The sequence below is a fragment of the Plectropomus leopardus genome, chromosome 23 (assembly GCF_026936395.1).
Source record: "Plectropomus leopardus strain MGB_pleo_1.0 chromosome 23, ASM2693639v1, whole genome shotgun sequence".
In the NCBI taxonomy this organism is placed as follows: Eukaryota; Metazoa; Chordata; class Actinopteri; order Perciformes; family Serranidae; genus Plectropomus; species Plectropomus leopardus.
Genome location: NC_142198.1, coordinates 23,556,043 through 23,582,252, shown reverse-complemented (window position 1 = coordinate 23,582,252; position 26,210 = coordinate 23,556,043). Strand labels below are relative to the sequence as shown.

Here is a 26,210-nt window from a genome sequence, read left to right as displayed (position 1 = left end):
ACACTCCTAAACTCATCTATGGATTGATCAATAGATAAATTGGTTGCAGTGTGTTGATGAGGTCAGTGGGAAACAAAATACAGTAACTCCACTTTTTATTTTTATTTTTAAATTCATAAAAGGTGAAAAGATAACAGTGAAAATAAAATACAAATTAAATTTTATTTTATTTTATTACAATAAAAACAAATTAAATTGTTTAGTATTTCATCAGATCTCTCACTGAGTTTCCAAATCTTGTGGTTGTGTGGTTTTAAAGGGGAGGTGTTTGACCTTTGACCTCCACCAGCTGCAGAGTGAAACAGACAGCTGACAGAGCGTCCGTCTCAGCTGAAGACAAACTCTTTCTGTCTCTCACCGTCTGACCGACAACATCGACCGACATGGACAAAGCCGACAACCTGCTTCATCCCAGGTATGACCCAAACACCCAAAAGCCCAAAACGTCCGTGTTGACCGTTATCGTCTGTCGTTTATTAGACGTTTGTGAATAACAACGATATAAAGATCTGAACCGCCTGCAGAGGAGATTTAAAGGTTAATCAAAGTCTGATTTCTGTCAGAAAATAAAAAATACATGTTTTGCTGTTGCTTTCAGGAGCTCTTTTGGTAAATTTTGATGTATTAAATGTTGGTTTGTTTGTTTTTTAAAACAACGTTTTACTGTTATTTTGTTTCCCTTTTATGATTTTTTCTTGCTGTTATTTCATTTGTTGTGAATATCAAATATCAATATTTTCTGCTCATTGTCTTGTAGTACATTTAGAAAAGTTACGTACATATTCAGGTACCTGAGTTTTATGGTGAATATTTCCATTTTGTTTGGCACTTGTATGACATGTGAGGGGAATATTTTACTTTTCACTGCGTTAAATTTATCTGACAACTTTAGTTACTTTTAAGATCAACATTTTATAATTTATTTTATAAAACAAACATGCAATCAGTTTATAAAACAGTGCATTTTATTGATGAAATTACCCAAAATTATATAGAGTCGTTAAAACAAGCTCCACTTTGTCAACAGTCAGAAGCTGCTTGGACTTAAACAAATTAAATTATATTACTACTACATAATTAATACATCTATAACGATTCACATAATAAAAATAACTCTGAATAAAGTCAAATTGCATAAATAGTAGTTTTACTTTTTATTCTTGCAGTACATATTTCTGCTCATAACAGAGTTTTACTGAACTAAGATTTTTTAGTTCAGGACTTTAACTTGTAACAGAAGATTTTTTATAGATTTCATTATTTCTGTGTTGACTTTGGTAGAAGTTATTTCTCCTGTTGTCTCATTTGTCTGGAAGCAGCTCGTGTTATTTTTAGCAGGAGGCCTGACTGCAGCTGTTTCTGCGTTTCAGAGGTGCAGCAGCTGCTGCCTGTTTGTGTGTGTGTGTCCTGCTCTGAGTTACATACATTATGGGGACTCCATGGGGACAGAAGTTGGGGTCCCCACAAGGTCAAGCATTATAACTCAGGGTTAAGACTTTTGGGTTTTTGGTCAGTGTAAGGTAAAAGGGCTGAAATTACTCCAGTGCTTATACAACATTCTCATCGAAGAAACTGCCACCGAGGTCGAATGCACAAGCAGCTTATTACGATCTATACGCACGTTGATTGTTAAGCAGCGCCCTCTAGCAGCTGGAGCGATTATTACAGGAGCAGAAGAGGGCATAACGTGATGTAGCATCAAAAAGCACAGAAAACTGTACAAATATCAAAGTAGCCTCCATAGCAATGTATTCCCTCCCCAAAGGTACAAATATTTTTCCTTTGACTTTCCTCGAGTTACTCAAGGAGTCCATTTAAAATCCAATGATTATTTTGGTTTTATAGTTTCTGACTCTACTGAATGCTGTCATTTCTTTTTTTTTAAATTACCAAAATAAATTTTTAAAAATGGAGAAAATTTGCCAAAATGTGTGGTGCCAATAATTTTGAAAGAAAAATCACCAAAAGTTTAAAAAAGAAGAAAACCGCAAAATATAAAGGAAAAAAAGTCACCAAAAATTTTGAAAAAAAAAAAGACCAAAATGTTTTGAATTAAAAATGAATAATTGCAAAAAGTGTTTAAAAATCACAAGAATTTAAAGGAAAATAAATCTCACCAAAAAAATGGGATTTCGGGAATTTGGACTCAGAACAACTTATATTTCAATAATATGTGTTTTTTTTTCCAGTGTGAATATCATATTTAGCATATAAAATTAGTGCTAAAGTTATTTTTGTGATTTGTTTTGCGTTAATTAAGGCATAATAAATTTGAGATATTGAAATGTTTAGATTTTAACACGTACAGCCACGTCTTGACACAGAAAATGTTATGTTTCCAACTCGAACAAAAAATACCTGTAGGCTTAACATACTAAATATAGTCTGAGGTCATTACTGTGTTAAATAAACTGAGACAAACAGCAGCTCTGTTTTTTTAACTCTTCACTGAGGATCACAGATGTACAGACAGACAGCTGAGAGCTCTAATCTGCCTGACAGACAGGAAGTGCTTTGAAGCAGACTGAGACAACAGGACTCATCTCTGTTGATACAGAAATTAAATCACAAAAAACTTCCTTTTTCAATTAATTCTGACATTTCACACCGTCTGTTCAGAGCCCTCCGGCGATGACATAAACAGTGACATCCTGCAGATATCATCTATATAAACGTTTAACCGGCGTGTTGATGACATCACTAATTTGCATCCTTAAAATCACGTCAGAGCCGGTCGTTGTTTTAATGTTGAATATTTTCAGCTTTCAGATTCTGTTGGTCACATACTGTCGACCTGCTGCGTCCTCTTAAATGTCACCTGTCAAAGTAAAGAGAGGGAGAACATCAGTTAAAAGAAACAGGGAAAACGCCCAGTAAAACTGCATTTGTAATTATTATTATTATTTTATTATTTTTTACTTTTCCAAGTATTTTTGTTTTTAAATTGTTTTACATTTTTGGTTTGCTAATTTTCATGATTTTTTCTTGTAACTTCGACAAATTTCTTGTAGTTTTTAAATTTATTTTATTTTGGGGGTTTTCTAAGAAAATGGACTGTTGTCTCCATGTCTTCTGTTTTGTCTCACTGTCTAACCGTCAGTTTGTCCGTCTCTCAGCGTGGCGGCCGCTCTGATAAAGCTCGATCCGGAGGACGGCGAGCAGATCCTGGAGTATTTCAAAACTCACGCCCTGCTGACGAGAGAGAAAGCACGTAAGAGCAAAAACACGTGCATGTGCTGCGTTACAAAGATGCACACCAATTCAATCATGATCAATAAACTGATCCTGTGTGTGTGTGTGTGTGTGTGTGTGTGTGTGTGTGTTTTAGTGCTGCAGGCGTCTGTCAGAGATCAGAAGAAGCTGCTGGTCGAAAACGGCAAACTGAAGAAAGACATCGAGCAGCTGAGAGCTCAGCTGCAGGAAAAACAGCGGAGACGCACCGGTGCACACAATTTAAAACGTCCCTTAAATTCTCATACTTCCAAAAGATATCTTAACTTTAGAAAAAATATCTTTTTGTCCCCAGAAAATGTCCTCAGCCTCCTCACTTTTCTGACTTTCAAAGAAACATGTCCTCACGTCGTAAAAAAAACAAACAAAAAAATGTGTTTCTTGCAGTCAGTCCATACAAATGTCCTCACTTTACCAAGAAATCCTTATTTTCCATAAAATGTCTCAACTTTTTAAAGTTTCTTTGCATGCAAGTTCTCACTTTCCAAAATTACTAAAAACATCCAAGAAAAATTCCTGAGAAAAAAACAAGACAAATAGAAAAAAGGTAAAATGAAAACAAACAAGGACATGATCTGGGAGAAAAGTGCAATAAAAATCAAATAACAATAAATACAATGAAATATATATTCTGTCTTTATAATTCATCTTTATATATATATAAAAAACTATAATATTATAGAATTTTAAATATATAATTGTAATAATTAGACCCACAGTCTTTTATTATTTATTTTTAAAACATTTTTTAAAATAATTTCCCTACCTCTCTCTCTTTATAATTCTTATTTTTAAACCTCTCACAAATAATCTGCATTTTTCAGGACATTACTCGCCAAATTGCTGCCCTCCCCATGTGTTTGAAGAAATCAAAACAATTTGCTGATGCTGCAAAAGTTTACATGCTTGTGTAAGCAGCACAAGAAAACAAAGGCTTGAAAGGGTTAAAATGCTCTCAAGGTCTAAAACTCAACCCGGTCCTCACAAACACAGAATATGAGATGTGCAGACACACAGGGACAACTGCAGATGATTTTCTGTCCCTCTGAGCTGCTTCAGCGTCGACCGCGGTCACATTTAAATATCAGAGAACTGCAGCAGATTATTTTAATTTAATAAGAACTTTATTAAGTCAAACCTCTTTGTCCAAAAGATAAAAACACATTAAATTGAATTACTGCATTTATTTACCGACAATATGACATCAGTTAAAAAAAAAATATTTTAAATTTTAAATTTTTTGGTCTCTTTCAGCGAAGGCGCTGCTCTCTCCGGCCCCCCCTCCTCCAACGGTAAGCCCCGCCCCCAGCACACCTGTCGATCAGCCTCCCTCACCTGCAGGAGCAACAGCTGCTGCTCCTTCAAACCCTCCTCCCACCTCCTCACATGACCGCAGGGAGAGACAGAGCAGGAGGAGGCGAGGGGAGAGGAAAGGTGAGACGCGGAGGGAGGGAAGGAAGGAAGGAGCCGATAAGGAAAAATAAAAAAAGAAAGAAAAGACTGACGAAGCTCTCTCACTCATAGCTCGTCCCGCCTCCGACTCGTTCTCCTTGGAGGTGGAGCCTTGCGTCGACGTGTCACGGCTGGAGCTGCGGGTTGGACGGATCCTCAGCATCCGCCGCCACCCGCTGGCCGAGGCGATGTCCGTCCAGGAGGTGGACATAGGAGAGCACGCCCCCCGAACGGTCGTCAGCAAGCTGGGAACAAAAACACACCTGGAGGAGGTGACGAATGACTTTAATTACAAATCTCACAAATATATTCTACAATGTTACAACGCTACACTTTGAATACAATATTATTCTTGAAAATGTTAAAACTATTCTCAAAATGTTAAAAATTTATGATCAAAATGTTGCGACTTTACTGTCAAAATGATACAATTTCATTCTTTAAATGCTACGATGATCCCCTGTAAATATGACATTAGTTTCCAAATTTTTAATCTTTTCTCAGCTTTTTTTCTCAAAATGTCACAACCTTATTCTCAAACTCTTACAATTTTATTTCTAAAATGTTACACCTTTATTCTTAAAATATTGTGGTTTTATTTGCAAAATGTTACAACTATATTCTTAAAATGTTACAATTTTAGTCTTGAAATTTTGTGACTTTTTCCTTCATAAAAATGACTTTATTCTCAGAATAACTCCTCTCAAAATGTTACAACTTTAATCTCAAAGCATTATTTTATTCTTACAATATTTTGAATTTCCCTTAAAATACATACTGATCTCAGCGTCACAACTTTATTCTTGAAATGTTATGACTGTATTCTTAAAATATTTTTTGTCTTGAAATACATTATTCTTAGAATGATAAAATTATTCTCAAAATATAACAACTTTATTTTCAGAATGTTACAGTTTTATTCCCATGTTATGACTTTATTCTCAAAATGTCAAATAATGAACTTCTTATATTCAAAATCTTCTCTAAAAATGAAAAATAACTTGTAATTCGCCTCGCTCTCTTCTTGCAGCTCCGGGGCAGTCTGGCCGTATTGTTATGCAACGTTAAGGCCTGTAAGCTGAGGGGCGTGGTCTCTCAGGCCCGCCTCCTCTGTTGCGCCACCTCTGAGGACTTTGCTGAGCTGCTGACTCCGCCCACAGGCTCCACCCCCGGAGACCGAGTCACCTTCCTCAACTACCCAGGTAACCATGGTTACAGCGATGAAATTAAATAAAAAAACTAATACAAACGAAGTGAATTAATTAAATAACATAAAAAAATTTTTTTTAACTTATAATTAAAAGACAAATAAAGATAAAAACCTCAGACGTGGTTTGTTATCTGTGTGTGTTCAGGTGAGCCGGACCGGGAGCTGCAGTCCAAGCAGAGGGTCTGGGAGCTCGTTCAGCCCGACCTGCAGGTCGACTCGAGGGGCGTGGCCAACTATAAAGGATGCGGGTTTGAGGTGAAGGGGAAGGGGCTCTGCAGGGCCCCCTCCATCACCAACTGTGGCATCAGATAGACGCAGCAAGGGGCCACAACATGCTAAAGACCTGATGTGCTCCGGAGTGCTTTTATTTTGAAATTCCTGCACAAAATTGATTTCATAATTGCTGTTGTTTATTGATTAAACATTTTAAACCACATTCATCTATTTCCTCAATTGCCCTGTTTGTATGTGACCTGAAGCCACCCTATTTTTAGTTACGTTAAACCCAACCAGTGTTGGTGATTGGGACATATTCAGTTTTTCTGTTGTCCAATCCAACATTTCACAAATAGAAAAAATCTGAAAAATTAAAAAAAAAAAATTCACATTGATTTGACAAACGAAAAATACAATTTTTCACTTTTCTATTTTTCATTTGTGACATGGATAATTGAACTGATAAGCGTTACATGGACAAGGACGTAGATAGTTTACTGAATCTTGATTGACTCTGAGCAGAAAATGCCTTTTTTATACACATTTTTTCTGATGGAAGAATCGTCCGCCACTGTGAAGTCATCCGTTTGTCCTTTATTTGTAATTTCAGTCAGAGCGAGCCTCTGTCCGGACCATCACAGCTCTGTGATGGTTCCTGGCTGAGAGGCGGAGCAGTCGCTCTCTCAGCGGGCGCCCTCTGACTGATGGCCAATCACGGCTGTTGTCCAAGAACAAGACTCCTCCCTCCACCTGTTCAGCCAGAGCTCGCAGCCAGTCACTGACTGACGTGTGAAGCCCCGCCTCCTTCAGGTGGTCAGCATGTGTGAGGACGAGTAAAGCATGACGGCGCCACTCAGGACCGAAGAGAGTCTGAACGCCGACACAAAACACACAACATCACATGACATTGAGCGTGTCTGTTTCTGTGTGTGTGTCTGTGTGTGCGCGCGTGTGTGTGTGTGTATACCTGTGCGTGCTCCTCCAGGTGTGTGTTGTCGTGCAGTCGGTCAGCTCTCACAACAAGAACAAGTACGTGCACGCCCTCGGGGCAAAGCTTGTGCACACGTTGCCAGTTAGGCAACATAGGGGGCGTGTCCATCACTCTCAAAACAAGGTCAGACTCCGCCCCCTGCCTTCGGAAAAACCGTGGAAAGTTTCGGCTAAGCAGCTGGTGCTCCATCGTCACCACGATGCCAGAAAGGCAGGGGCCTGTGTGAAATTCTTCTCCACCTGCCGAACATTTTTCAAACAAATGTCACACAAACAAAAACATGTTTACAGCTAAAATTCAAAGATTCAAAAATAACATTTATCAGAGGTGTGTTGTGGTTTTTTTTGTTTGTTTTTTTGGCAAATTACTGACCAATCAGAGCATTCCCCACAGAGCTCCTCCCACTCTGCCTGTCACCTAGCAACAACACATTCAGGGTCAAAACGTTCCGCTTGTTGTCGCCATGGTGACAACCACAATCATTGAGGATTCCGAAGAGGCTGTTGCCGCGGCGACTGCGACTGAGATCCATCTCAGGATATGATGGAACCTAAAATTTTACAATAAAAGACAAAATGTTGCGCAACATTTAGTGGTTATCGTGGTAATATTTTATGATATATCTTATTTCTAAAAAGAATACATATATATATATATATGTACATATACATAAACACACATATATATAGATATATGAATGACATTTTCATTACTTTTCCTGCAAAACAGTGCATGCAGTACTCACATTCATAGGTTTCTACTTTTTTTTCCCCCATCTTCAACATTAAAAAAACAAACAAACATAAAAATATTTTCATTCCAGTTATTCATGAAAATTTGAGGTTTACTTTGGGTAACTTGGAAAAAAAATAGCAATTCTCCAATTAGCAAATTGTCGCTTTAAAAAAATTATTAAAGAAAATATTCATAGATTTTTATTAATTCATTTTGGTTGATGTTGTGATTGACCAATAGAAGCTGTAAATATTGAAAAATGATCAAATTAATCTATTTTTTAATCAGTTTGATCAGAACAGCTATTGCTCACTTTGGATTGAATTTTAAACTGATGTTTACCTGGCGTCATACATGGGTCATTATGATTAAATATAACAGATGATAAACCTTCAACCGAAACAGCAAACCCTTTAAAAAATCAGCTGTCTGTTTCAAGACATCTAAACTCTACAATCAACACAATTTAAAAAAGCGAGTCTTACCTGCTTCACCTCACAGGGAGAGGAAAATACTGTCACATTTCCTGCACTGATCAATGTTGGAGTGTGTGTGTGTGTGTGTGTGTGTGTGTGTGTGTGTGTGTGTATTTGTAGTTAAATAATAACCAGTCCTACCCATCTGTCCCTCGCTCTATAGTTTTATTTTAGGCTGTAAAACTGACAAACATCCCGGCAATTTAGATATAAAGGGGAAGTGTAGCATGTGTGTGTGCGTGTGTGTGTGTCCTCTGCATATCATAATTTAAGTTTTTTATATTTTATATTGCAATTTGGAGAAAAATTCTTATAATTATTTGATATCAAGGCAAACAGTTAACATTTGCTCATAATAATAATAATAACAATAATAATATATTAACCCTTTGAAACCTGAGCCAATTTGCTCATTGTCTTTCAAATACATGGAGGGGCAATGAGCAACTTAGGAAGAATTTACCCCAAAATGAATGAGAAATTAGTAAAAAGTTACAAGAAAAATACCTGAAATTAGTGAAACAAAAAAAAAAACTAAGAAATGGGAAAAAATACAACAATATTAACATAATTCTATAAAACATAAATATGATAATTATTGTAACATGTCTCATAATTCTTAAATATGAAACAGATACAAATAAAAAAGATTAAATAAAAAGCTATGAATATTTGATATAAATATCATAATTACAATAGCATGTCTCATAATTCTGAAATATTCAGTCATAGTCATAATAATGAAAAAAAACGTTTGGATTTTTTCCTTTCAGATGAGCTTCCATTACTGTTGATGTTCATGTCACAGTAAAACCAGGATAAACGTGCTGCCGCGACCCCGTGGTTAACCCTCAGTGTGTAGCCGCTCTGTCGGCGCTCTGTGTGAAATAAAGTTTGAGTGAAAACTGTTGCTGCCTCGGGCGTCTGCAGGGAGAAACGTGGTCATCTGCTCACAGTTTATCCTGAAACCACAGAGATAATACGATCTGAGGCTGCTGGATTATTAACAGACTGCACACACACACACACACACACACACACACACACACACACACACACACACACACACACACACTCTGACTGGTGTGCGGACAGAAATAATGCTTACGACGCACTGCTGGATAGCATCATCAGATATGGCACGGCGACCTGGTACGGCACCCTCACGGTCCAGTTAAAAACAAAAATTGCTCGGCTGGTAAAAATTGCAAAGTGGTAAGTATGAAAGAGCAACAACCTCTTCAAACGATGTATGAAAAAAATAGTCAAGCTGGCACAAAAGATTTGAAAGATCCGACACATATTCTGTAAGATGAATATGAACTTTTAAAGTCCAGCACAAGTTTTAGGACAAGCAGATGTAAAAATAACCACTTTAAGTTCTGCTTTAACCCGACGTCCATAACATTAAACAACCAGTCAAATCTTGACTGTGTAGCGTTTTAGAGTGGTTTGTTTTGGTAGTATGTATGGTTTTATAGTTTTATTGTTTTTTTAAATGTATTTATTTTCATTTTTTAGAGTTTTACAAATATTATTGGTATGTATGTCCAACTCCTTAATTATATTGAAAAGCAATCATCTTTATAAGATGTGTTCACATTTCTTATAGAGTAGTTGTTTTCCTATTTTTTTATTTTAATTGTTTATCTAACTTATATTTTCATCAGCAGCAGCATGTGGACGGACCAGTAATTGATGACCTCGGACTTTCTGTGAAGTCGTATTGACAGTCGAACCAAAAAGCAGCACTAATCAAACCAGCCCAGCATAACCAACAAAAAAAACATATTTGACTGAAAGCAAAAAGCTGTTTGACTTTATCGTTTTGAAAAGATTACCGTCAGATCATGGAGGGGGGGCTGTGAAACTCGACTGTGACATCAAGGAAACATGGAAACAAAGTGACGATAATGTGGTGACCTGAAGAGGAAGCTGGGAAACACGGGGGAAGAGTGACATGATCATGTAAAAGACTGTGTGTGTGTGTGTGTGTGTGTGTGTGTGTGTGTTATCTCTTTAACAACCATATCCAAAGTGAGGACATTGATGCCCAACAGCTACCAACCACAGAAGAGGGAACTCGCTCCCACAAACACATACTCCTCTCTTTCCAAATCCATTCTCGGAAAGGTTTTAGGATACGATGTTAAAAATTATCGTCATCTGAGGTCATATGCACCAAAACATACTCTGAAGTTTTGTCCTTCTTAAGAATTTTCTACAAAACTGTCCTCACAACTATTTAACTGCCGACTAAATCGTCCTTTCTGCAAACCACTTTGTTTCAACAACACTGTGGTTATCGTGTTGTTTGATTTTAGCACAAAAAACAAAGACAAACGAAAAATGGAAAAACGTAAGACTAGTCAGGTTTCTGTTAACTCAGATTGTGTAAACTGAAATTGAGAATATAAAATACACCCCATGAAAACATGGTCAATTTTGAAAAAAACAGCAGCAGAATCACATTGCCTTTTTCTAGGTCATTTTCTTGTTTGTTTGTTGTTTTGCTTATTTTCAGGTAAAAAATAAACAATTTTTGCAATTTTTGGGGAGCATGTCTTGTTAAGTATCTTGTTGCCTCCCACCTATGTGTTTGGAAGAAATCAAAATAATTCGCTCATGTTGCAAAGAGTTAAACATAAAGTGAGTTTTAGGGGTTTTCGGAGCTATTACACATCTGACATTATTCAAGTAATTAAGGCAAAAGAAATTAAATCAGATAAAAAGTTATGTTGTTGAAAGTGAGACCTCATAAAGTCCAATGTAAGACAATCTGATGACTTTTACTTTGCAGAAATTTACTCTTTTAGAGACCCAAAGACGCTCTTGCTCTGTGTTTCATTACGTGATGAAGCAATCACCTGTCATCCCTCTGACAGATATTTAAATCAGCAAACAGTTTAAAGATCTGTGGTCATAAATAACTTTTATCTGCACAGATGGAATCATTTCCGCGTGTCTCTGCAGGCCCATGGGCACGTCTTTTTCCTTTGTTAATCTTATCACCGCCCACCAGCGCCGGGGAAAACATTCAGCGCCTGCTTCTCACATGCAGGAGGGTCCGACCAGATGTAGGACTCTACTGCCTCACACATTAAATACTGTCAACATCACTACGTGGCTGTATATAAACTTATCTGAACACGCCAATGTGATCTCTAAACGCATAAGAAATTTGTCCGAAAAAGAAAAAGAACAAGACAAATATGTTGCAGATGACAAATCAATTTAATGATTAAAACACAGATTAGTGATCGACAGTATCTTACATTATAAAAATACAACATTCCTTCTTAAAGTGGTGGAAATAAACGGCCCAAATTAACTAGCAGAGTTACACATAAACAGGCAAATAGTTATACCGACATTCATTCAATATATACAAAAACAACTTATAGACAAAACTCTCATAATAACAACAGTGCAATAAAATGAGACAGGACGGGACTGGACTTAAAGATCGGGCAGTTTAAGTTAAACGAGGCAGCATTTCACAGTTTAAGGATGTGAACGAGTTTCCATTGACACCAAGTTTTGTCTTTCGATATAGGTTTTAGTTTGTCAAAAGAAAAGGTATATTTGTGGTCCAGTCTTTGTTTTGGGGGTTTCGGCAGAACATTATGCATCTACAAAGTAGGTCTGAAAGGCAGAAAATGGATATCATTATTATCATTATAGCTTGAAAATAATATCACAATAGTGACGGTATTGTAGGATTGACTACTGGTGCTTTCACTGAACGTTTACATAAGAAATGATTTTTGATAAACATCAAATTGGTGAATTGGTAAGGGCAAATAACAAAACAGCAAAAACTGCTTGGTAAATTCAGAAAATTACTGTAATGCAGCCTTTAAAACCAGGAAACGACAAGACGTAGTAAATTACGATATCCAAAATCTAAGATGACATCTAGTCATAGCACATGCTTCATAAAAACAAACAAACAACAAACAAATGAGTTTGGCTAATCTGAGCAGCCCTTTGGAGGCTAGTAGCCAAAATTTGACTGTTATCATAATGAAACTAAAGCTAACATCAACTGTCAAAGCTTTTTCTACATGTTTTTGTCTTTCCTGGTCGCCAAAAAGGACAGAAAATTAAATGCTAAGTTCAGTATTTTTGCTTGTTAAATCAAGTTTGACTTTCAATGTTAAGCAGAGCATCAGATTTTTGTAACATAAAACTCCTGTGTTTCATGAGCTTTCCAGAGTGATATCAAATTATGGAAGAAAAAAAACCCCAAAACAAAACAAACAAACAAAAAAAAGAAAAGAAATTGCAAACAAGATGCATATCTAAAGATGCAACCTAAGCTAATATGAGTTAGGGTAAGGTAAAATGTGAAAATATTAAAATAAATATGAATCGAAAATGAAATGACTATATTTGTATATTTTTCATTCTTTTTATAATAGAGTCTAGCTTGTTTTGCAGATGCTGCTCCATTTGTGGTCCAAGTTCAGCTAAAATCTTGGGACAAAATAAATCTAACAGGGATGCCTGACATTGGATTTCTTGATGATATCTGATATGCCTGTATAACATCACATTTGGCCAATAACCAAAACTGATAGTTATACTTTTTTGCCCACCAAAGTTTTATGATCGAGACTCTTTTGTAGTGCAATTATAATATTCATGCTCTTAATGTGATGGTCCACCACCAGATGGAGACATGAAATACAATGTTTTTCAGTGTATGTAACATAAATTCATTGTGCAAAATAAGAAAAATACTTCAAGTTAGGGTTTATATTTTGTATGCGTTTACTTTGTCAATAATAAAAATATCGGTTTGTGATATCTGAAAAAATTGTAATAATGGATATCTCCTCTAAATGCACTCATAAATCATTAGTAATTTTTGTTTTGATTAGCATACTTTGTTTTCTGTCCATTCCAGTGGAAGAGTCTTATTGAAGAAATTGCGTAATAGTAAAAATGTCAATAAATGGTGTGTTAATATATTAAAAAAAATTTGGTTTGTGATATTGATAAAAATCAGCATGTGGCTGATTCTGATATTTAACATTATGGACAAAGTCAGCCGACACTGATGATGTGCAATATTATCATGGATCCCTAAAGTGTAATTTCAGTGCAATTCAGGAATTTTGTTCAGTAATAATGCCACTTCACAGATGTGATGCCATTAAAACATTACTGAAATTAGTAAAACTATGTGGCCACAATGTTTCCATGTTTGAGAATTAAGTTAGATTTTAGACCATGTAATACAAGACTAGATGTAATTATATTTTCTGTAGTGTGGTTTTTCAAAATCGGATGTCTGTGGGTTTTCAAAGACGACTGGAGGCCATCACAACAGATATGTATCAGGTTTTAAATATTAACGTTCTTCCTGTTGGTGTAAACAGGGTCAAACCGGATTTCAAAGCGGTTTCTGCTCGTCTAGACAGCCAGGAGGAAACCAGATCTGAACCACAAAGAGTTTCACATCCCACTGACTGTGTGTGTGTGTGTGTGTGTGTGTGAATGCAGCCCGACAGGAAGCTGATTAGCATTGAGATAGTTTGGAGGAGGAGGGGATGGGGCCTTTTCACAGGTGTAAACAGGTATGCTTATTCACCGCTACCTCCGTTTGTCTCTTCTCTTTTTCAGTCTCTGCCTCTCGTCCCTTCTGGAGTTTGTCATTGAGGAAAGATTTTTTTCCCCTTTTCTCTTTCACTTTTCCCCTCTTTCTGTCTGTCTCTGCGTCTTTGTCAGTTTTTCTGGCACACATGAAGTCGCGTCTTTGCCACCCCTGGCGAAGAAGACGACTTTGTTGATGAAGACAACAGGGATGTCTGCGGCGAAGAGTGGCGAGACGAGGACGCTGCGAACTTGGATTTAGCCGCCGCCGCCAGCAGAGAAGATGACGGCGGTGATGAAGACTGGGCGCCGGGCTCTCGCAGTGCTCGGCAGCTGAGTCCATCGCCGCAGGGGCAGCGCTGGAACAGCTCCAGGCCTTGGTTCCCTTTACGGCGGTGTCGTGTGCACACTTGTCCCTCCCGCAACACTGGCTTGCAGATGCGAGTCCAGAAGTGACGGGCACAGCACAGAGCGTCTGAGCAGTCGGAGGAGCGAAGACAGGGATCCCCGACCTGACCTGGAATACAAAAACTGGTCATAAGACGACAGCTATACATAAAGGAAGAGCAGCAGCCAAAATGTCCCCCACTGGTGACATAATCCACTTTTGAGCCAATCAGAAACCAGAGCGCACCTTTGTCAGTTTGAGATAGTGTTTTTTTTCCTTATAGAAATAAAATATAAGTCAACATTTTGATAAAAACTTCTGTGACTTTAACAAACCTTGTTTTTGACTTCAACAATAAATTTACATGGTTGACAACAATTCCCTATAGTGTTACATTTTAAATTGATTATTATCTTTGCACTTTACAGTGGTCCTGTTTTAGTTTTGGAATGCAGTTGTATTTTATGCATGCCACATACTTTCACTTTCGCCAAATTTAAATTCAAGAGTTTGTTTTTTCATTCATCCTGTTTTATACGACTTAATTTCTTTTGTTAGCATCTGTTCTGCTTATACATGTGATTTATTTTTCAGTCTTAATTTTCATCATCTTTAATGAGGTTAATTCTCTTTTCCACATTTTATTTACTTATTTATGAAACTGTATTTTTCAACTTGCACCCTCATATGTCTTTCTGCACATTGTTATTTTTGTTTTAATGTTCCTAATGTTCTAAATTTTGGTTAGAGGAGGGGCTACAGAGGTTTCTGATATCTTTATTTGATTCTGTCAATCTTTTTATTTGGGAAGCAGTTGGTGCTTAAGCTTGAAAAGTGCTACATAAATATTATTATATTATAATACTCTAAGATGTACAGGGAAACAAACAAAACAATAAAAATGACATGAATTAAAAGTTATAACTTATGACCATACCTTTGCCAGAGAACCCTTTCACATCCATCTTTTCTCTCTTCCTCCATCCTTTTTTTTTCGACATCCCTCCATCGGAGTCCGGGATCCTTTGAGACACAAAACTGTCCTCATCAGGAACACAGATGTCTGAGGGAGAGACAGGAAAGAACGAGTGTGTGAAAATGGAAATTACCAAGATTATTTTATGTATTTGTTTACTCAGCAGGGACAACAAACAGTGACTGAAAGTATCAGAGTTCGCCAAGTAGCATAGATTCATCAACAAAATAATTGCAGCATCAAAAACTATAATTCAGACGGGGGTAGCCTACAGAGAATAAAAACGACAAAAATATTATAAAAAATAGAAAACTAAAAGCACATTTGCTTTAAAAACATACAAAGAGAAGAATAGGATACCTTTGAGTCTCGGTTTAATGGTCACACAATTCGTTATTAGAAATAAACTAGAATTTATGCTTTTAAAATCAAAATTTCCAAATCCTGAGTTACTAAATCAAAATAAGGAGATCGTTTTAGATACAATCAGAAGATACAGGAAGTCAAATGCTTTGTTTTGTTTTTCCGTTTAAATCTCAAGATGATTTAAAAGTTTTGAAGTAGTTTCAACTTTAAGAGATACAAAGTCATCATTTTTACAAGAAAGCTGGAACTTTGACATAAAACTCTTACAATGTTGTACATTTTTCAATTGCCTTGCTTTCTTTCATTGAAACATTGAATGAAGACAATGGGTAACTTAAAAAGAAATTACACAGACATTATAAGAGAGGAAAATTACCTGATAATTCGAGTGTAGTTAGTGTAGTATTAGTGTAGTATCCTGGACATTTTTCCCAGTTTTTGTAAAAGATGCTTTTTTAAACTGACTTTTTTCCTTTAATTTGTGGGATATTTCTTGGCAAGTTTCTCACTGCCTTTTTTTCCCCCAATCTTTACAGGTTTAAATACTCTTGAACGGTGTCTGAATGTTTCACGTGAAAGGTCATGTTGATCCAGGTCTCTAAGAGTTAAAATCTTATTATCTTTTGTTTTTGACTTGCATGACTATTTTCTTTTCATTGTGTATAATCAGTTCTAAATATATATATTTTTAATGTCAGTGACTATCAGTAACAGTTTTTACAGCGCATAATAATCCTCACTTGATTTTTGACATAACAAAATGACAAACGTCCTATTTATGTACACATTAACGATGGCAAAAACTTACTGTTGCTACAGCGGTTACCGGGGCAGCACATGCCATCCCTATGGCAACGCCGCTTCCTCCTGCGGCAGGTCTGACAGCGGGAGTGGGCGGGGCCTTTGCTGGGGGCGTGGCAATAACTTCCCTCGCTGCACTCCAGGTCGCTCATGCACTGGTAGAGCTACATACACACACAAAAAACACACACACATCATTAGATATCCACAAATGATCTCATTAAAATCTGCATACTCAAATAAATGATGCGTGACACATTAGGGATGGAAATAACCACGATACAATTTTTTATGATATTTAGGTCATTCTAAAAAAGTGTTACAATGTTTTGCAATAACATTGTGATTTACCTTTTTTCCCACCGGCAGATTGTCTTTTCCATACAAAAACTCTGTCAACATATTTTGCCTGTACAATTCGCAATTTATTTATTTATTTATTAAACTACGTTTGGAAAAAGGGAAATAAACCTACCTTGCACCTTGTATTTAATAAGATTAAGTTTTGAGCGCTGCATCACACACTCACCGTCAGGTCCAGGCTCGGCTCCCACGCGCTTCTGTTCACCGGCAGCACGTGCCCCTCCCGCAGGATCACCGTTCGGATGGAGTTCAGTCTGACGCGCGCCTCTCCGCCGCGGGAACACGCCACCAGCACGAGCGCGAGACACACCATCAGCACCAACTCCCGGTCCATCGTCACTGCGGCTGCCACTGAACACACAAACAAATAAATACAACTGCACGTGCAAACATTTTTCCCTGTTGAGCCATTGCTAAATTTAGACTACTTTTCTAACATTTAGTAAAAAAACAAAACAAAACAAACAAAAAAAAACAACCAAAAATTCCCTCAGAATCTCAGCGAAAAGTATTATTTTAGTTTACAGTAGAAATATCCAAACACAATAAACCTCAAGACTACGGAGTTTAAATGTGTGCATTATTTCACTGGAGCCGAATTTAAAATGAAATTTGAATAATTTTAATCATCAGAGAAGGTTCTATAGGAAAGTTCAACCAGTATTATTAAAGCTTGTCTTGCGATTTTACGGGGCTGTAACATAACATAATGATAGCCTGCATCTTACCTCTTGCTCGCAGAATTACGATTTTTGAAGCCAAACGGTCACAAATGATCCCGGTTTGATGCTGCTGTTTTGTAAAAGTCCCAGTTCCTGTTCGATTTATTCTCGTTACCAAAATTTCGGTAAAATTAAAAAATAAATAAATTCGCCTCTCAGGTGAGCAGAGAATGTCTATCTGACTGCCGGAGTTAAGACAGGTGAGATGCACTCGGACTTAAAGTCAATTTATAGGCTGCCTTCACTCCCACGCGCGCACCCGTCCCGCCCTCCGCCCCGGCCACGCGCCCTCCGCCCCTCCCGCGCACGCATCGATACCCGCGCGCCCCCTCACCTGCAGCCATCGATACAGACAGACAGGGAGCGGAGGATATCAGCTGTGATTTAACGTCTCCTATCTGAAGCCTGCCGCGCAACGACAGTGTTTGAAATACTAAATCCCATAAAACAAGATAAAACAACAGATTATTTTAAATTCATTTTAATGGAAACCTGCTGGGCTTCATTTGATACAGCACAAGAAAGATATATTTTTTTACACCGCGGATGTACAAATAACCGAATTTGTTCACTATGAGAAGCATTTAAAATATGGATGAAGCCTGAGAGATGAGTTGTTTAAGGTTTTGGGCATAAAAATATTTTACCTGAAATAACGTAGCTGGGATGTAATATTATGATCAACCGTGGAAGAAGTATTGAGATCTTTACCTAAAACCTTTGAAAAGGAAATGACCAATTTGGACAAAATGTAATCACAAAAATTGCAAGAAATTAGAAAAAAGTTACAAAATTTACATACAAAAAATATATATATTTTTAAAAAGAGTCGAAGATGTCAAGAGAATTATCCAAAAAAGGGACAAAATATCCAGACTTTAAAAAATATTTATTTTTACAGTACTTTTTTTGTTGCTTATTTTATCTATATCCAATTTTTTAAAGTTTTTTTTTTTAAGTTGTTTTTTCCAAGTGTTAAATAGAAATTAACGTACAGAAATATTTGCAATAAAATTTCCTGAAAGTCTCAAATTTAAAAGCATGGAATTGTTTAATAAAGGATTAATCTTACAGGCACATTTACAGCACAAGAAAGCATTTTACTGTTGTTGGTCAGGAAACAGCTATTCAACTAACTTTATGCAATTTAATCTTTAATATGCAACTTTCAATTTTTTGTGGTCTCAAAATTTGTAAAATGTGAAATAAGCAATGCAGTAAAAAGTACAACATTTCTCTTTTTGATGTAGTGGAGTATAAAGTATCATCAAAAAGAAATACTCAAGAGTATTTTGTGTCATTCCACCTCTTCCTATGACAGCTGTATTTCCTTTGTGTTTATAGTGTTAGAAGAACACACTGCAGACAATCAGTGCATTCACAGATCAGTTTACCAGTTTACCTCCAGCTAACTTCTTCCTCTTTTATTTTCTCCGTACTGTGTCATGATTGGTGGATTCTTCCTCCACAGAGCTGAGCTCAGCTACAGACTTAAAGTTAGACATGTTGGTGGAAAGAGCGTTTCTGTGAGTCATGACACCAAAATGAACAGTTAAACACTGAACAATAAAACTGTTGCAACTTATAAACATTAATATTCAGGCTACTTTAAAATTTGATTTGACTGAATTTGTGAAGACTAGTTGAGGTAATTTTGTAATGACTTAAAACAAATAAACTTTTAATGCTAAATAAACTTGAAAAGATTTGAGCTTTATTGAAATAGTTATTTTTAAGAGAAGCATGTTGTTGGTGTCCGCAAGTGTGATTGGAGTGAAACTAAGACCAGAGAAATGTGAACTTTTCCAACATGAAGTACAGTTCACTCAAAACTGATTTGGCTCAAAAAGAAAAAACAGAACAAAAATGGTTTGCATTAATTTTTTTTTAGTTATGACAACTTCTAATGAAATCACATGCAGCTAGCATACTTCATTGAGTTGGAGAAATTAGCTTCTCTTCAAAGTCAAAGACATTTTTAAGTAGCAACTACTCAATAAGTGATAGCAAAACATGTTTTTAAGTAAGAAAGTAGGAAGTTGGCCTGCAGCTCCCTAACAGTCTTAATGGTTTGAATTTGTCCAGACATGTTAAGTTTTAAGAGGAGGGGAACTAAAATCCTGAAGTGAAGGTGGAGATAAGTTAAATTATCACCCAATGTCATTACCTTGCTACAACTTGAATTTTGTTTCTACTAATTAACACAAATTTGAGACGATAGTCCTCTACTTGCAGAGTATTGACAGATACCTGACAGCCTGCAAAGAGGAGATATATCATTATGGAGGGAGCAAAAATGCTCAGATGAAAGACGGGCCTGGATTACAGCTCTAAATACCTCTTGACACAACTTACCATCAATAAGTCGCAATGTGTGTTAGACTAAAGTGAGAAGGCCGTACCATTGCAGAGGTTGGGAAGCTTTAGGAGAGAATTGCTTTTCTTACTAATGAAACACTGAGAAAGTGACAAACTCACTCAGATGCTTTTCTGAGAGCAGCAAACTGGACCTGGAAAATGGGCTTCCATATGGGCGGGATGAAGGGTCAACATTTGACCTGACTAAGATCCAGTCAGGAAAGAAACTAGTCCTCAAACTCTTGTGGCATGGCGGAAGCATGCATACGTTACCTTTTTAGTTTTTCGATAGCTTAGCACCTGCGTGAGATAAATAAGTAACCTCTTTCAGCCTGCTTTATGGGCCGACAGTCAGAGTACCCAAAAGGGAAGAACAAGGATGATCGCAAAGATGAAACCAGAGAGAATACTCTCCTGATTCAGTTTCAGCACCTGTGAGGAAAGAACAAAGATGCAATATAAAAATGAGTATGAACACGAGGAGCGATCAATGACTACACCTGCAGCAAAGAAGCACTGATGTTCAGTGATCTGCTGTGGAGAAAAAGCCTACGTGCACGCTGACGTGATATACTCTGAGCTTTCATGGGGCACTCAATGCACCTTACCATTATGAGTGCAGCAAACTGGACCTGGAAAATGGGCTAGTGTGTAGGCGGACAAATGAGACACAGCAGCGTGTCGATCCTGTGAAATACAAACCCGTGGAATTGAAATATTTTAGGATAAGATGAAGCACTGAGCGAGCGCTCCACCTGGCTAGAGAACCGTTTTACTGACCTCCAGCTCCCCTTTGGAGCTCATCTGTGTCGACTACAGTGACAACTTACACCTTGAATAAATCTGGGCGGACAGCAGCAGAGTATCATGATTACATCTTCAAGTTTGGGTACCTGTAAAAAATACACCATAATGAGAATGCTGAGTTAGAAAACTTGCTGTTTCAGCTGCGTTCAGGGGTGTGTCATTGCAGGACATATCACCCACAAAACAACACAAACTTTCCAACTAAAGAAGACCATCACTAAAGAAACCCAGCGTTATCTTTGGTCGTGACTGTAAAACAGTGAGATTGAGATGAGCATCTCACTGTGTGACTGCTGTGATGATCTGCGTCTACTAACCAATCTATAGAAACACAGCAAGAAATGACACCCTAATCAGCACCACATAGCAAAATGCTAATAGATGCCGATACTTACTCTGAGCTCTTGTTGTACAACTGGTGTGCCAAGTTGGCTTGATTTTTTTTTCTTCACATTTTTCTCTTACCAATACAGCAGCATAGATGAATGATGCACGCTCAGGACTTTTAATTCTTGCGTGCTGATGTCGATGGGCCTTTGTCATAACCTGCAATTCAGTAGGTGATGTTATTGTACAATCAGCATACATCAAACTTAATGTCTTACCCAGCTTTATTAAGATCCATTTCCCAGAATATAGCTGCAACAAAGTTATGATTGCAAAAAGTCTGCAGGAGCCTTAATTGTAAACACGCACAATTCTACCAGACAAGTCCACTGGCAACTCACGTTACCATTCAAGCTGATAGAGACAGAACAAGTCACACCAAAGGGTTTGCACAAAGGTGTGCAAAAATAAAGTATGATGACTGTCAGATGGCAAGAAGTTTTAGAGGCCAGTTCTTCCATGACCAAAAGATGGGCCAGAAGACAAGGTGCTGGGGAGGAACCTCAGCAAGCAGGGAGGGCACAGGAAGCTAGGATTGTCCCCGGAGAACAATATAGTCAAGGAACAAGTATCTAAAAAATCCTGTATACTGATAAAAAGACTGGAAATAACTTGAAAATGGACAAGCTTTTCCTTCCTGTGAAATTGAAATATTTTCACGATGAAATGGAGCATGCTGGCACCAAGTGGGTTTGAGACAGGATTTTCCCAAACCTTTGTCCAGACAAGTTAAAAACAAAAACTTAGTTTATATTGTAATAGGTCGTACACAAAAGTAGGAAAGATGCTTATATTGTATTTGCTTGTACATACAAAAATGGATAGCGGTTTATATTGTATTGGATTTTATATATAACTGGGATAGCTACATTAGGTTGTTTATAAAACTAGGATAGTTGTCCATAGAGTGGGTTGTATATAAAATTTGGGAAATCATTTATGCACAATGTGAATGGATATAAAAACGTAGTATGAATCTGAGGTACTTGTACAAAGACGGGCCTGGATTGCAGCTCTACATACCTCTTGACACAAACACAACTTACCAACAACAAGTCACAATGTGTGTTAGACTAAAGTGAGAAGGCCGTACCATTGCAGAGGTTGGGAAGCTTTAGGAGCGAAGTGCTTTTCTTACTAATGAAACACTATGAGAAAGTGACAAACTCACTCAGATGCTTTTCTGAGAGCAGCAAACTGGACCTGGAAAATGGGCTTCCATATGGGCGGGATGAAGGGTCAACATTTGACCTGACTAAGATCCAGTCAGGAAAGAAACTAGTCCTCAAACTCTTGTGGCATGGCGGAAGCATGCATACGTTACCTTTTTAGTTTTTCGATAGCTTAGCACCTGCGTGAGATAAATAAGTAACCTCTTTCAGCCTGCTTTATGGGCCGACAGTCAGAGTACCCAAAAGGGAAGAACAAGGATGATTGCAAAGATGAAACCAGAGAGAATACTCTCCTGATTCAGTTTCAGCACCTGTGAGGAAAGAACGAAGATGCAATATAAAAATGAGTATGAACACGAGGAGCGATCAATGACTACACCTGCAGCAAAGAAGCACTGATGTTCAGTGATCTGCTGTGGAGAAAAAGCCTACGTGCACGCTGACGTGATATACTCTGAGCTTTCATGGGGCACTCAATGCACCTTACCATTATGAGTGCAGCAAACTGGACCTGGAAAATGGGCTAGTGTGTAGGCGGACAAATGAGACACAGCAGCGTGTCGATCCTGTGAAATACAAACCCGTGGAACTGAAATACTTTAGGATAAGATGAAGCACTGAGCGAGCGCTCCACCTGGCTAGAGAACCGTTTTACTGACCTCCAGCTCCCCTTTGGAGCTCATCTGTGTCGACTACAGTGACAACTTACACCTTGAATAAATCTGGGCGGACAGCAGCAGAGTATCATGATTACATCTTCAAGTTTGGGTACCTGTAAAAAATACACCATAATGAGAATGCTGAGTTAGAAAACTTGCTGTTTCAGCTGCGTTCAGGGGTGTGTCATTGCAGGACATATCACCCACAAAACAACACAAACTTTCCAACTAAAGAAGACCATCACTAAAGAAACCCAGCGTTATCTTTGGTCGTGACTGTAAAACAGTGAGATTGAGATGAGCATCTCACTGTGTGACTGCTGTGATGATCTGCGTCTACTAACCAATCTATAGAAACACAGCAAGAAATGACACCCTAATCAGCACCACATAGCAAAATGCTAATAGATGCTGATACTTACTCTGAGCTCTTGTTGTACAACTGGTGTGCCAAGTTGGCTTGATTTTTTTTTCTTCACATTTTTCTCTTACCAATACAGCAGCATAGATGAATGATGCACGCTCAGGACTTTTAATTCTTGCGTGCTGATGTCGATGGGCCTTTGTCATAACCTGCAATTCAGTAGGTGATGTTATTGTACAATCAGCATACATCAAACTTAATGTCTTACCCAGCTGTATTAAGATCCATTTCCCAGAATATAGCTGCAACAAAGTTATGATTGCAAAAAGTCTGCAGGAGCCTTAATTGTAAACACGCACAATTCTACCAGACAAGTCCACTGGCAACTCACGTTACCATTCAAGCTGATAGAGACAGAACAAGTCACACCAAAGGGTTTGCACAAAGGTGTGCAAAAATAAAGTATGATGACTGTCAGATGGCAAGAAGTTTTAGAGGCCAGTTCTTCCATGACCAAAAGATGGGCCAGAAGACAAGGTGCTGGGGAGGAACCTCAGCAAGCAGGGAGGGCACAGGAAGCTAGGATTGTCCCCGGAGAACAATATAGTCAAGGAACAAGTATCTAAAAAATCCTGTATACTGATAAAAAGACTGGAAATAACGATGAAATGGAGCATGCTGGCACCAAGTGGGTTTGAGACAGGATTTCCCCAAACCTTTGTCCAGACAAGTTAAAAACAAAAACTTAGTTTATATTGTAATAGGTCGTACACAAAAGTAGGAAAGATGCTTATATTGTATTTGCTTGTACATACAAAAATGGATAGCGGTTTATATTGTATTGGATTTTATATATAACTGGGATAGCTACATTAGGTTGTTTATACAACTAGGATAGTTGTCCATAGAGGGGATTCGTATATAAAATTTGGGAAATTTTTTCACAATGTGAATATATATATAAAGATAGTATGATTCTGAGGTACTTGTACATTACTTGAGTATTTTCTTTTCATACCTTTACTCCACTACATTTCAGAGGGAAAAGTTTATAAAATGATGTTTTATAAATTAAATGCTTCCAGAAGTACATCTGCAGGAATTAGTGTACCCAATTTCAATGCAGGACTTTCACTTTTAACAATATTTTCACAGGGTGGTATTAGCACTTTTACTTAAGTAAATGATCTAAATACTTCTTTCACCTCCACATACATGCCACCAACATACATGCTATACATCACGCCTGTTTACTCATTACAAAGGGAGATTTTGATGTCGAGAGAAACTGAGTTAAAAGCACTTTGGGAAGGTTGAGTTTTGAGATATCTCTCGTCTGGAAATGTCAGGAGCAATTTCTATTTTGCCAGAAGGTGTGGAGCAATATAAACATTTAAATTATTTATGTTAATGTATTTATTTCCCATTTATTATATTATTCAAGTCATGTTGATAATTATATGCAAGAAAATGCCCTTACAATATCTTGCGACAAACAATAGGGGGCAGCATATGACTTTCATTTCATTGTAGGATTCTGTTTCATCATTTGTCTTGTTTTTGGGGGCACAACATAACATGGGGCACTAAATAACTTAATTTGTACCACCAACAAATTTATTGATATAAATATGTGATTTTAAATAAAAATTCCAGATCGAGGATCCACTCAGACTCCCAACCCAAGTCCGGAAAAAGCCCCAACTGTCGTTAAATCCTAGAAATGTCCCTGGTGTTGAGCTCAGAAACAGGACTCAGTTTTGCTTTACGAATTGTCATATGATCATTATAGTATAATTGCCAATTTTTGGATCAATACCAAGTAATTAATGGGCGAAGTTTTATACACCGCTACACTTGTTATTTTTTTAACACAACAATCAAACGAATTTTACTTTAAAGATAGAGAACAAGGCAACAGGTCAAATTATCCCTGAGGTTTATGTTTAAAGGGAATGAAAGCAGTCTCCAGGATGCACACATGAAGCCTATGTTTAAAATATTTGTCTTGAATGTACATTGTCTCACACATAAAATATCATTTTAATTAAACTAATTCAAAGTAACTTAACTTTTTCAAACTTTTTTTTCTGAATTTCAAAAAAAAAAAAGGTTTTTAAATTAGTCTCAGCGGAGATGTACCCCCGCCCTCTCCATTCACCTGATAATGGCTCTCACTCTTTCAATTGGTTTATTTGACAGTGAACACATAACAGCTAGAACACACAGCATGCATGAGCAGTTTATGACGGCAACCTTACTGAACAAATGCAAATATTTCACAATAAAATGCCTAGTGTTAACAACTAAGGGGATTCTGATCACAGACAAGTTGTCAGAGGACATTTATTTTGACACAGAAACGGAAAAAAAACTTTTCCATTTTAAAAGATATTTTCCAAGGAAAAAAGATATTTGTATTTCACGTCTGTGGAAAACTAAAAAGTCATTGAAGCAGTAGTACAAGGTGGTATGGAGTCAATCAATATAACTATCACAACACCTTGTTAAATGAGTTTTTGCTGACAACTGTGCATCACCCCCAAAAATAATAATAATATCGATGAGCATGTACTGCAGCTGAGAAGCAGCTGAGTCGTGCCTGAGCAGCACTGCTCAAAAGGAAGTGTTGCTGCTTTAACATGTTAACATAAGTGCTGAAAAAAAACAGAAACAAACCGGTTCTAAGATGGCTCATGCTGCTCATGCAAACAATATGTTCCAGGTGGTGTTGGTGTCCTACAGGTTGAAGCATTACTCACCTGTTTTTTTTTTTTGGGGGGGGGGGGCTTTACCTGTGAACAGCACCTTCTTGATATCCAGCAAAGGACCGAAAAATTCATCATCACAGCATATATACACATACGTACACATATACACAGCATATATACACATAAACACACACACACATACACAGCATACACACACACACACA

General features: G+C 37.4%; 3 protein-coding genes and 1 long non-coding RNA gene across 5 annotated transcripts; 1 reads left to right on the top strand and 3 right to left on the bottom strand.

Moving 5' to 3' along the window:
- The first annotated feature begins 277 nt into the window (after positions 1-277).
- aimp1b (aminoacyl tRNA synthetase complex interacting multifunctional protein 1b) lies at positions 278-6,329 on the top strand. The gene is made up of 7 exons (XM_042512310.2): positions 278-415; positions 3,117-3,211; positions 3,329-3,442; positions 4,486-4,665; positions 4,756-4,955; positions 5,714-5,885; positions 6,039-6,329. The coding sequence occupies exons 1-7, from the start codon at positions 384-386 to the stop codon at positions 6,203-6,205; spliced, it is 960 nt and encodes a 319-aa protein (XP_042368244.2). The 5' UTR covers positions 278-383; the 3' UTR covers positions 6,206-6,329.
- Positions 6,330-6,525: 196 nt separating this feature from the next.
- Positions 6,526-8,376, bottom strand: LOC121938402 (GTPase IMAP family member GIMD1-like). The gene is made up of 4 exons (XM_088073548.1): positions 8,321-8,376; positions 7,473-7,650; positions 7,077-7,339; positions 6,526-6,979 (listed from the first exon to the last, which is right to left on the bottom strand). The coding sequence occupies exons 2-4, from the start codon at positions 7,630-7,632 to the stop codon at positions 6,716-6,718; spliced, it is 687 nt and encodes a 228-aa protein (XP_087929674.1). The 5' UTR covers positions 7,633-7,650; positions 8,321-8,376; the 3' UTR covers positions 6,526-6,715.
- A 3,150-nt stretch (positions 8,377-11,526) lies between these two features.
- LOC121962117 (dickkopf-related protein 2-like) lies at positions 11,527-18,243 on the bottom strand. Its single transcript, XM_042512314.2, has 4 exons — positions 16,973-18,243; positions 16,451-16,607; positions 15,238-15,363; positions 11,527-14,429 (listed from the first exon to the last, which is right to left on the bottom strand). The coding sequence occupies exons 1-4, from the start codon at positions 17,138-17,140 to the stop codon at positions 14,044-14,046; spliced, it is 837 nt and encodes a 278-aa protein (XP_042368248.2). The 5' UTR covers positions 17,141-18,243; the 3' UTR covers positions 11,527-14,043.
- A 1,709-nt stretch (positions 18,244-19,952) lies between these two features.
- LOC148185801 (uncharacterized) lies at positions 19,953-23,901 on the bottom strand. Of its 2 annotated transcripts, XR_015775693.1 has the most exons (4): positions 23,334-23,901; positions 22,405-23,024; positions 21,089-21,239; positions 19,953-20,779 (listed from the first exon to the last, which is right to left on the bottom strand). It is a non-coding gene; the product is annotated as an uncharacterized LOC148185801 (long non-coding RNA). The 2 variants fall into 2 exon arrangements; XR_015775692.1 differs by having other exon boundaries at positions 19,953-21,239.
- Positions 23,902-26,210: the final 2,309 nt, after the last annotated feature.

Coding starts and splice junctions, on each gene's coding strand:
- LOC121962117 (XM_042512314.2), bottom strand. CDS start 17,140: ATGGACCGGGAGTTGGTGCTGATGGTGTGTCTCGCGCTCGTGCTGGTG. Junction 16,608..16,972: donor AGCCGAGCCTGGACCTGACG/GTGAGTGTGTGA, acceptor GTGTGTATGTAG/CTCTACCAGTGCATGAGCGA. Junction 15,364..16,450: donor CGGTAACCGCTGTAGCAACA/GTAAGTTTTTGC, acceptor TCTCTCCCTCAG/ACATCTGTGTTCCTGATGAG.
- LOC121938402 (XM_088073548.1), bottom strand. CDS start 7,632: ATGGATCTCAGTCGCAGTCGCCGCGGCAACAGCCTCTTCGGAATCCTC. Junction 7,340..7,472: donor TGTGGGGAATGCTCTGATTG/GTCAGTAATTTG, acceptor AATGTTCGGCAG/GTGGAGAAGAATTTCACACA. Junction 6,980..7,076: donor ACCTGGAGGAGCACGCACAG/GTATACACACAC, acceptor GTCGGCGTTCAG/ACTCTCTTCGGTCCTGAGTG.
- aimp1b (XM_042512310.2), top strand. CDS start 384: ATGGACAAAGCCGACAACCTGCTTCATCCCAG. Junction 3,212..3,328: donor GCTGACGAGAGAGAAAGCAC/GTAAGAGCAAAA, acceptor TGTGTGTTTTAG/TGCTGCAGGCGTCTGTCAGA. Junction 4,666..4,755: donor GAGGCGAGGGGAGAGGAAAG/GTGAGACGCGGA, acceptor TCTCACTCATAG/CTCGTCCCGCCTCCGACTCG.